This window comes from Euprymna scolopes, chromosome 8 (assembly GCF_053919585.1).
Source record: "Euprymna scolopes isolate OS-2025 chromosome 8, ASM5391958v1, whole genome shotgun sequence".
Taxonomy (NCBI): domain Eukaryota; kingdom Metazoa; phylum Mollusca; class Cephalopoda; order Sepiida; family Sepiolidae; genus Euprymna; species Euprymna scolopes.
The window spans coordinates 161,756,441-161,768,806 of record NC_136489.1 but is presented as its reverse complement, the minus strand read 5'-3'; the positions used below and the strand labels follow the sequence as shown (position 1 = coordinate 161,768,806).

At 35.3% G+C, this 12,366-nt stretch overlaps 1 protein-coding gene across 1 annotated transcript in view; it reads left to right on the top strand.

Moving 5' to 3' along the window:
• Positions 1-12,366, top strand: part of LOC145283970 (WD repeat-containing protein 91-like) — a 222,075-nt gene that overhangs the window by 200,721 nt on the left and 8,988 nt on the right. The window contains exons 12-13 of the mRNA XM_080133067.1: positions 4,814-4,973; positions 10,758-10,866. Coding sequence (XP_079989193.1) covers positions 4,814-4,973; positions 10,758-10,866 — 269 coding nt within the window. The remainder of the gene's footprint in view (positions 1-4,813; positions 4,974-10,757; positions 10,867-12,366) is intronic.

The window sequence follows — 12,366 nt, the reverse complement described above, 5'->3', positions numbered from 1 at the left end:
AATTCAAGCTGATGAACCCAAGTCATATAGATACATTTTTTATTTTTAAAATCGATAGAACATTAACTCTATAATAATATATACAAAATCTGCAAGAATTAAAATATCATATTAAAGCCTATTTTATGACCTGGCTACACCGGGTGTCTCTGCTAGCTTGGATAAATAAATACTTTTGCAGTTTTAACAAAAAAACTACAATAATATCAGAACGTCTCCATTTATGCTGAACATCTACAGAATACCAACATCAATGCATTACATATGAATGAGTCCACTGTGGAATTTCCACAGGTCCCGCTAGCACAATATTATCTTTGCATCACAGGTACATATATCCTGGAGATTTTTCTCTATTTTTGTTTTTTTTTAATATAGGGGGAATTCTGGACCAGAACCAACAAATAATATTCTAATTATGAGAATCTGACTTGTAGAAATCACTTACAAACTTATGCATTTCTCCAGCTCTCCTAACCACTAGCCAAGTCTAATAATACAAAATCAGCAGTAATGATGGCATCTAAATATATTTTTAATTTGCTATGCTAGTCTTTTCTTTTGTTTTGTTCAATTTTTCTATTTGTTTTTTTTCTTTTTTTTTTTTTTTTTTTTTTTTTGCATATGATATCGGGGACATGAGAAGGAGTGATTTTCAGATCTACAAGTGCGGCTTCTGTCCGCAAAGGGAAATTTGGGAGACAGTAGATTGAGGGGTTAAGAGGCAAGCTACTGGCAGGCAGGTCAGCTTTCCCAGTCGCTGTTGCAATATTTTTGAAGTATAATGGAGTATGATCCCGCACAGTCGGGAGATTCTATTTATAAACACTGCTGCTAGGAACTGACGAATCAAATTAATTCACGTTCTGCTACCAACCAATCAGAAACCAGAATTGCTCTATAAATATTAAGCCTTTTCTGTAGCAACTTCGCATAGGTTTTCTTTGTGTCAACACGTGAAGAATCTTTTGTTCTGTCTACTGAGAATTAGTCACCTCCCGGACTTGTGTAGAACACCTAACCATCGGAAACTGTGCTGAAACTAAACATGGTTGTTTCTATGCAAGCGACCTCATAGTTATTGGATAGTGGGGGAATTGTACATAATCTATTATTCACCATACTATAAAATTTTTCAGAAATCACAAGTTCCTATTTTCTGCAACTCTATACAATTCCTGATCAATTTGGTATGCATTTTCTTGGCTGCCATTATTTTACTCTTATAATTATTTCCAGCTTCTATAAGCTATTGTCTGTTTGTACTTGTTGCAGATGAATCGGCTGAGTGCACACTGCATTTGCGCAATAGCAGCTGTACAAGTTGAAGTGAACTATTGTTCTTCGTCTGATGGATTCCTTTTATTTCTCTGTTTTTCTTTTTTTTATGCCTTTCTTAGTGTCACCAATTTAAACTAGCGAGACCTGTGGAAATTCCACAGAGGACTCATTCATATATAATATATTGATGTTGGCATTCTGTAGATATTCAGTGTAAATGGAGACGCGCTGATATTATTGTAGGTCTTTTGTTAAAACTGCAAAAATATTTATCTAAGCTAGCAGGGACGCTATGAAAAAAAATATATGTATATTTTATACATAACTTGAGTTCCTTTAGCTATAATCAAAACCAAAACTTATGAAGAATTCTTGGTAAAATTATTTATAACAAGAAATGAAAGTCAATAATAATTAAACAATAGTCACTCAGATATAAGCGTGGCACACAAAATAAATAACGCGCGTTATCCTATTAATATATAGATCTATATTTTATATGTTATGTCTATACCTCTATTGTCACTGTTAGAATCATATTATTAGACTGGGCTAACATACAGGAGAGATGGATGAATGTTATTGGCTATTTGGATAATCCGTAACTAGAAACGTTCAGTTTTCATAAGTAACTTCTTATATGGTAACTTCAATCACTTTTCAAAATGTATTGAAATCATAAGTGACCATTGTCAATGAAAGGAAAAGTCAGGCATGTGTACACAGTGTAATGATGTATGAAAAGGAAACAGTGAGGGTTGAGGACATGCCTCTGAGATGGGTATATATGCTGATGACACCACACTCTATAACAGGCACGACAGGAAAACAAATGAACACATATCTAAAGAAATGCCAGAAACACGAGAGGATGACCTCCAATCTGTAGTAGAATGGGGACAAAAATGGATGGTCACGTTCAATGCCACCAAGACTAAACTAGTTTCATTCAGTAATTACAAGAAACCTTCTCTACCACCTATAGCAATGGCCAACGACTCTTTATCTGAGAGTACGTCTTTCAAGCTCCTTGGCCTAACGTTCACAGGAAACATGAGTTGGAACAATTACATCGAGGGTATTGTCAGGGCCACTGCGAGGAAGGTGGGCTCTCTCTACCGTGCTAGAAAACTACTAACACCCAAAAGTATCCTGTACCTCTATAAGGCAACCATTCGCCCATGTATGGAGTATTGCTGTCATATTTGGGCTGGTGCATCTGCTACTAGTCTTTCGCTCCTTGACAAGGTTCAAAAGACAGTAGCAAATCTGATAGGCCCTGAACTGGCATCTAAGCTTCAGCCTCTGTCCCATCGACGAAACGTTGCATCCCTCTGCCTGTTCTACAAGTATTTTAATGGTGAATGCTCTAACGAACTGCAAGCACTTGTGCCCCCACGACGTGAACACCCTCGACAGACCCGACAGGCTGCAAAATCCCACTCCCACACTGTAGAGATCCCTAGATGTAAAAGATCTTTCTACTCCAGTAGTTTCTTCCCCAGAACCACTAGACTTTAGGAATTCCATTCCAGGTCCCTGCTTCCCCAACTGTACTGACGTGCAGAAGTTCCAGTGCAACGTGAACAGACATCTTGCCTACATAGTGCCCCAGTAGTTGTTGCCCCTGATAGTAGCCCCCTACACCAAAGTGGCAATGTGCCTTGTTTGGGGTGAAAATGTAATATAAAAAAAACAAAATGTGTTGCATGGAGAAAAATAATTTGAAAATGATACGATGGATGTTTGATGTGAGTCTTTAACATTTTTAAATTATGACTGGAAAATTAAAATCAGCAAAGGGGGAATAATTAATTTTTAATTGAAGAATACAAAAACACTTAGCTCCCTTGCAACTAAAATTTATTTTGTTTTTTGTATAAGTTTTTTAAAATATGCAAATAAAAAATAAAAAGCCTTCAATGCATCCCGGGCAACACTGGGTATGTATAGTTAGAAATTCATATAACACAGTTGTAATGTCATAAAACAGACATACAAAACCAGAAAGATACTCGTTATTATTGTTCAATGATTATCATCAAGTCTATGCTTATTTTTGTGGAGCACCACCCTCTGAATGGACTCAACCCTAACCCTAACTCTTACTCACTTGCTTGGTGGAATGCAAAACACTCTTCTCATTCTGTAACCCTTTGTTTGTCTTTTATTAATAACTAGCCTGGGTGCCCAACGTTACCCAGGTGTTTGGAGGTGTGTCTTGAGCAAAAAAAAAAAGAAAGAAAGTGGTAGTAGGCAGACAGGATCGAACCCGTACCGCAAAGGAGGAAAAGAGCATGAAAAAAAAAACGTGACGTCTTTGCTGTTGTTACGTCCATCAGCAAATCGGAAGTGACATAGGCTAATCAATCAAAAAGAGGATATGATTTTCGAAAATATCGGTGAAAAAAGTGACTCCCCCTTGTAGAAAAGTGCCCGGTTGAGGGTGAAGGAATTACTGTTTTTAGCCAATTTTTCGATATTTGTCGTCCGAAGGGTCGAGCTTCAAAACGATACTGATCTTGTGAAAATCCATTGCCTCTGTCAAAAGTTTTAGGCAGACATGCAAACATACATGCATACATGATGATTGCAACGTCTTGTCAGACGAGTGCCACTCCCTCAGACATTTAAAATCCATGAGCCCAAATACCTGAGGGAGTATCTATACAAATATGATGTTACAGAGGCTTAGCTTTGTACGACAGCTAAGTCTCTCTCTCCGTTCAAAATGTTGAGATCCAGCAACAAGTAAGAGCAAGATAGCCAGCAACAAATTAAACTGCAGACCAGCTTAATGCGGGTACTGGTCTTCCGCTTTATGATTTTTTAAATCAGAGATTTGCTTCTCCTAGAAAGGTTGCCTTCACCACGGCTTACGGGAGCCCTCTCCACCCCAATACACATATACACACACATAAATATACACGGTGCTAGTTAGCCGTTGACCCAGAAAAGGAGTTCATTCGCCCTTTGGAAGGTCTTGTTTTTAATCCTTCAGGGAGACTAGCCATCCTCCTCACCAAACAAGTCTGGTGGGGGAACCAGTTTAGTCGCCGGTGACCCGACCATGAGGCAGATAGTACTGGGTTACATGGTACCAGTAGCATATGACATGACCTGACATTAATACATACATACATATATACATTTAAACAGACAAGTGAGATTTATATTATAGAAGGTCTTGACTTACACTGTTGTCTCTGAAAGAAATAAACATTATACCGGTTGTGATAGGAGCAACTGGTTTAATAAAAAAGAATCTTCAGAAATACTTAGAAGCAATCCTTGGAATACCAAGCTGTACCCAAATACAAATAGTAGCCATAAAGGGAACAACATTTATTCTTAAAAGAGCCCTCGGATATAAATACCAATCATAACGGAAAGCAAGTATTAGCTCCAGGAGGGAGCCCCTTGATCTCCTAAAACTTACTGAAGTAAAATAAAAAAAAAAAAGTTCTGTTTTTATTGTGGCGAATCAAGAGTCGTAACACTTATCATTTTTTCTCCATTGTTTTCCTTTCAGAATCCGTTGTTTGTGCTGTAGCCCTACAAACCACCAGTTTATATGCTCAGCAACTGCAAGCAAGGCCAAAGTTGTTGGATCCGGTGGAAATGGAGGGCTCCAAGGAACTGGACGCATTGGACGCTTGTCGGTTTGGAATCTTAAAACTATGAAGATGGAAGTTAGTAATTCTCTTTGTTTTTTTTTGCTTTTTTTAAAAACAATATCTATGCAAGCATGGCATCTTGCTGTCACATCTCGGTTGGTTCATCTACCACTGGTCTTTTTCTCTTGAACAGCGTCCAAAAAAGAGCCTTAGATCAAATAGATTTCGCACTATCAACTAAGCTCCAATCTCTGTACCATCACCATAATGCTGCTGCATCCTTGTGCCTGTTTTACGAGTACTTTAATGGAATATACCTGGTGGTGGAGGGGAAGAGCATCAGTAAAAAAGGTTAATTTATCTGTTAACCCTTTATGAACTGGTTGAACTAATTTGTCTATTTTTTATTTTCATTTATAATTTAATTTTTTTGGAGGGGCTTGCACAAGGGGGTGGGGGTAGTGGCGGCCTCCATAAATAAAATTGGCAAACCGTGCCTAACAAAAAAAATGTGGTTATTTAAAATTAGGCTGGACGGACCAAAAATGAAAACAAATGGACAAGATGGCAGCCATCTTGGTTGGAAATGAAAAGCCATAGAATTAGTGTTTGAGAAAAAATAAAAAGCTTTAAAACTACTTAAAAACATTAAAAATTATGCCGGTAGGTTAAAAAGTATTAACCCTTTATGAACTGGTTGAACTAATTTGTCTATTTTTTATTTTCATTTATAATTTAATTTTTTTGGAGGGGCTTGCACAAGGGGGGTGGGGGTAGTGGCGGCCTCCATAAATAAAATTGGCAAACCGTGCCTTACAAAAAAAATGTGGTTATTTAAAATTAGGCTGGACGGACCAAAAATAAAAACAAATGGACAAGATGGCAGCCATCTTGGTTGGAAATGAAAAGCCATAGAATTAGTGTTTGAGAAGAAATAAAAAGCTTTAAAACTACTTAAAAACATTAAAAATTATGCCGGTAGGTTAAAAAGTATTAACCCTTTATGAACTGGTTGAACTAATTTGTCTATTTTTTATTTTCATTTATAATTTAATTTTTTTGGAGGGGCTTGCAAAAATGTGGTTATTTAAAATTAGGCTGGACGGACCAAAAATAAAAACAAATGGACAAGATGGCAGCCATCTTGGTTGGAAATGAAAAGCCATAGAATTAGTGTTTGAGAAAAAATAAAAAGCTTTAAAACTACTTAAAAACATTAAAAATTATGCCGGTAGGTTAAAAAGTATTAACCCTTTATGAACTGGTTAAACTAATTTGTCTATTCTTTATTTTCATTTATAATTTAATTTTTTTGGAGGGGCTTGCAAAAATGTGGTTATTTAAAATTAGGCTGGACGGACCAAAAATAAAAACAAATGGACAAGATGGCAGCCATCTTGGTTGGAAATGAAAAGCCATAGAATTAGTGTTTGAGAAAAAATAAAAAGCTTTAAAACTACTTAAAAACATTAAAAATTATGCCGGTAGGTTAAAAAGTATTAACCCTTTATGAACTGGTTGAACTAATTTGTCTATTCTTTATTTTCATTTATAATTTAATTTTTTTGGAGGGGCTTGCAAAAATGTGGTTATTTAAAATTAGGCTGGACGGACCAAAAATAAAAACAAATGGACAAGATGGCAGCCATCTTGGTTGGAAATGAAAAGCCATAGAATTAGTGTTTGAGAAAAAATAAAAAGCTTTAAAACTACTTAAAAACACTAAAAATTATGCCGGTAGGTTAAAAAGTATTAACCCTTTATGAACTGGTTAAACTAATTTGTCTATTCTTTATTTTCATTTATAATTTAATTTTTTTGGAGGGGCTTGCAAAAATGTGGTTATTTAAAATTAGGCTGGACGGACCAAAAATAAAAACAAATGGACAAGATGGCAGCCATCTTGGTTGGAAATGAAAAGCCATAGAATTAGTGTTTGAGAAAAAATAAAAAGCTTTAAAACTACTTAAAAACACTAAAAATTATGCCGGTAGGTTAAAAAGTATTAACCCTTTATGAACTGGTTAAACTAATTTGTCTATTCTTTATTTTCATTTATAATTTAATTTTTTTGGAGGGGCTTGCAAAAATGTGGTTATTTAAAATTAGGCTGGACGGACCAAAAATAAAAACAAATGGACAAGATGGCAGCCATCTTGGTTGGAAATGAAAAGCCATAGAATTAGTGTTTGAGAAAAAATAAAAAGCTTTAAAACTACTTAAAAACATTAAAAATTATGCCGGTAGGTTAAAAAGTATTAACCCTTTATGAACTGGTTGAACTAATTTGTCTATTTTTTATTTTCATTTATAATTTAATTTTTTTGGAGGGGCTTGCAAAAATGTGGTTATTTAAAATTAGGCTGGACGGACCAAAAATAAAAACAAATGGACAAGATGGCAGCCATCTTGGTTGGAAATGAAAAGCCATAGAATTAGTGTTTGAGAAGAAATAAAAAGCTTTAAAACTACTTAAAAACATTAAAAATTATGCCGGTAGGTTAAAAAGTAACTGTTATTGGCTGTGATAAATATTTATTTGATGATGTATATTTGATTTTTTTTAACACTTTTCGATTTGCTGTGGATTGTAAACCAAACCCCAAATATTGTTTTGAAAACTTGAATTTTGTCTGAAAAGGCTTTCAAAAACTTTAAAAAGTCCTTGAAAATGGACATTGAAAATCTGTACGAACCCTGACTTATTTGTTACTAGCCTGTGTGCCCGGGTGTTTGGGGGGGGGGTGAGCATAAAAAAGTTGTAGTAGGCAGGCTCAAATCCATACCGTGAGGGAGGAAAAGAACATAAAAAAAAAACGTGACGTCTTTGCTGTTGCATCCATCACAAAATCAGAAATGGTAAAGGTTTAAATTAAGGTTAGTCGATTGAAAAGAGGGGATGACTTTTGAAAATATTGGCAAAAAAAGTGACCCGTCCTTGTAGAAAACTGCCTAGTTGAGAGTGAAGGAATTAATGTTTTTAGCCAATTTTTTATATTTGTCGTTCGAAGATTCGAGCTTCAAAACGATACCGATCTTGTGAAAATCCGTCATCGCTGTCAAAAATTTTACATAGATGTACAAACTTACATACACACATACATTTAAACAGACTTGTTTTAAGCTCAGGATTTAATTATTTAAAGTTGTGTTAGACAAACTTTGAAACACATCTTGTCTCATTCCAGCTTCAACCAAAACTTGTGTCTGACTAAATTTTATTGACTTTCTTTAACACAAATTTTTACCTATTTAAGAAACCCCAAATTTTGTTTTGAAAACTTGAATTTTGTCTGGAGAAGGCCTTTGAAAAACTTTGAAAAGTTCTTGAAAAGTGAAATCTGTACGAATCCTGTACATTCCAACTCGTTCGATGCGATGGTCTAGTAGTTTTCACAAAGATACTTCGATATGATACAGTTTCCTATTCTCATAGTTTCTTTGTGGAACTCTCTTTCTGCTGACTGTTTTCCTCCTATCTAAAGCAGAGCACTACATTGCGAGTGAAACAGTCATATTTGTGAGTGATTTTTCAAAGTGGCGACTAGAAATAATGGAACGCTTATTTTTTGGCGATTGTATTTCTTTCACTGACAATCTTCCAAAGCTCACTACTGAGTGAAAGATATCTTTTCAACTTTTTTCTTTTTAATAAAACCAACAAAGTCAAATTATTTAAACAATAAAAGTTTAATAGAACAATATACTCTTTTTGTTTATCTTTTTTTTCTTTTTTTTTTAACAAAGGCTGTTTAAAAAAACATCTGAAGAAATTCGAATGTTTATACCTTCAAGTATCAACATAAAATTTTTTGTATATTTACAATTACACTTATTAAAAAACACAGAAAAATCTTTATGGTGTACATACTCGTCACAGAATGAAGATGTCATATTCTAAAAATCATGTGGGTTTGGCTAGTAACTTTTCTATTTCTTTTTTTTTTTTTTTTTACACGGTGGTCACCACTTATCAAGGCCCGGAAGCCACTCAGGGATAAGGGTTATTGCAAGTACAGTACGTTAGTGTGGAGATTTAATGAAGTGTTTACTTAAGGGGGCGGTTCATTAGGAATTTGTTAACGTTGGACTTGAAGACATCCAAGTTGTAGTCAGATGGGAAGCAGGCAGACGGAACAGAGTTCCACAGGCGTGCAGTTCTAAGAAAGAAGCTTTGTTCATGGAATCAACGTTTTGATTTAGGCACAGATAAAGAGTGGGGGAAATTTTTGACAGTGGATTCAGCTAGACGGGTGTTTTTCGTGAAAGATTGGCGTGGGGGGACCAGAGATTGGAGTTCAGACGAGCACCTGCCATGGAAATAACGATAAAACAAGGATAGGCTTGCAACGTCTCTTCTGTGGGAGAGAGGTTGCAGGGTAGAGAAAAGGGCATCCTCCACTAAGCCACGAAGTCTATTTTGTACTCTGTCAAGGCAGGATAGGCTGTTTTTAGCAGCTCCTGCCCAGATATGGCAGCAGTATTCCATCCTTGGACGTACTTGGCTTTTATATAGATAGAGAATTGCATCAGTAGTGAGGTATCTTCTGGAGCGGTAGAAGGATCCCACCATCTTTCCAGTGACCTTGGCAACAGACTTGATGTACGTGTTCCATTTCAGTTCTATTTGGCTAATTAACAAAAATATTTAGTTGTCAAAGGTCAACTAAAGATAAGTTTGTCCGTAGAGCCCTGAGATACAACCTTGATCCTTTGAAGCCTAATGTCTTTTGTTCTTGTTAGTTCCTTACATTAAGTGACTTCATTCCTTGTCTGGAGCGATTTCCATAAAAATATGGCTAGAAGTTTCTCTCTCTCCTCCCAATTTTGTCGTCAATATCTTTATCAAGGGAATAGATAAGTTTTCTGGTTTCTTTGAAGCAACAGAATTTTTTTACTTTGTGATGAGGGTGGCTGACTTTAAAGTTGCTTCAAATGTGAAATCAGATTTTTTAATCAAGAATTAATAATTTTTACAAATTATTTGCTCGTTTTTGTCGCTTGTTGAAATCACATTGTAAATTCTTACCAAGTCTTTAGGACAAATCACAACCTCAACGTTCACTTTTCTGGTGTTTTTTAATTGATTTTTCAAAAAAAAAAAAAAAACCTGTCCTGCTTTTGTTTCAAGCATTTTTACTTCTTTAATCACTGTTTTATCATATCCATAAAAATTTATTTTATTCCCCCCCCCCCCGGATAAAGGAGGGATTAGACCTAGTAATTCACTCCTGTTTGTCCGTGCGTCTGTTCATTTGTTCGCACTTTTCTTAATAACCATGCCTTGGATTTTTAAAACATTTTGCTCAAACATTAGTCATGGTGAAAGTAAATTTCTGCCAGAACAGATTTTTTTTTCTGGGATAACTCTGGTTGTCCCCTTAAGGGACATTATAGGGGTAAAATTGCCCCCAAATCGTTTGTCTGCTTATACTTTTCTCAATAACCACTCATTGAATTTTTAAAAAAATTTGCACAAACATTAGTCATGGTGAAGTTAATTTTTTCCAAAACAGATTTTCTTTTTCTGGGATAACTCTGATTGTCCCCCCCCCCCCGGGCCATTATAGGGGTAAAATTACACCAAAATCATTTGCTGTTCATACTTTTCTTAATAACCACTCCTTGAATTTTTTAAAAATTTTGCACAAACAGTAGTCATGGTGAAAGTAAATTTTTCATATGTAGAGTGAGACTCCACATGCTCAGCTTGTTTTTCCAGAATGTTTTTCTAATCTGTTCTTACCAAAGAAGAAATTGTAATGTCGAATCTATTTTTAGCAATATTTTTTCCCTTGCCGCCATCTTCCTAAAGAAGTAATTTTATAAGAATTCTTTGTCCTTTTTATTTCTTATCAGAAAACGTTACCGATTGATGTTGGACCCTTGGCTGTAAACTGCTGTGCATTTAATCATAATGGGCAGCTGTTGATTGTCGGAGCTGTTGATGGTGCAATCAGACTATTTGGTAAGTATACAAGAACTAGCAGGTGGTGGGGCATTGCCCGAATGTAAAATACGGTTAAATAAAAAAAATAAATAAAGAGAGATTTGGGTGCCATCAGTCAAAAGCGAAAACAATATTTTGTAAGCAAAAAAAAAAAAAAAAAAAAAAAACAGAAAAAAAAATGCCACGCGCTGGATGCAAACTTGCAAAACTTCGTAAGCGAACACGTCATCGATCGGACCATGATGACACAGATGTTATGACGTTGCAAATTTAGCTTTTTAAAATGAAACGATGAATTGACCATTCATGCATGTACGATTAACAAACAGCATCGAAAGGGGTTTACTTGTTTTTACTCGTGCATGCGGAGGAAGAAGTAAAAATATGTCAGCAAGTCGAAATGAACAGTTTGCATTTCAACTTGCCGATATATGTCTGTACGTGTTATTCATCTATCCAAACACAGATTTTATTTGTTATAAATCATCCTTAATGTAGCGACATGCAAGAAACATTAAAATGGATGGATAAGGAACGTTTCAGTTGTGCGTACATTTGTTATATATATACCCACGCAAATTCTGCAGGCATAAAAACTAGAACCTTGCCTCTTTGTGCGGACATATTCACAGACAGTACCACGTAACAGGGTGTCCATTTGTTATCCAATCAGTGTTCAGAGAAAACACTTATTAAATTCTTTTTCTGATAGTCTTCCCCTGGAGCAAGTCAAAGCATATAAAGGGACTGCACGTGAAATCCAAGTCAGCTAAGGATGCAGTTTTACCAGTAAGCAACTCGTGTTTCACTCTGTCGTGGTGGGCGTAAGATCACTAACCTGGCTTTGCACGCTTCATATAAATATCTAACAACCTTTTGTCACATCAGGCACATTTATGGAACTAATTAATGCAACAAATTTTATTTCCTTTTTTGTTCAAAAGAGAAAAACATTTTTCTCGAAAAAAAAAGACCATTCTCTTTTGTCCTTTTTGTTACATTTTTTATTCCAGTCTTCAAGAAAAATATATATAAAGTCCTAGCGACTATACATAGTTCTACAAGCATAGCGTTTATTTCCAGGACACTCTTTCCAAGAACATTTCCACGTTCTTACAAAACATTGAAGGATTTAATCTTCTTTTTCTCGCGTGTTGAATCGACACACGCATATAAAATAGAACAACACAAAAATATGATTTATTATTATTTTTTCTTTCAATTGCTAAAAAAAACAACATATTATGAACTTTAAAATCTGTCTTTGCCTTGATGCTGATTCTGACACCTTTTTATTTCTTGTTAAGGGTTGGGAAACATTTACCTATGCTCACACTATGACTGTGATACCAGGCATCAGTGAATGTCAATCAAATCCCCTACATCAGTATACGATTACTATTTCCTGTTAATTTCAGTGTCATGTGACCAGTAGTTTAAAAGTTTATTGGTTAAATATTTATACACAGACAGATGCATACATTTACTGTTTTATTTATATAGATTAGGTTTTTTAAA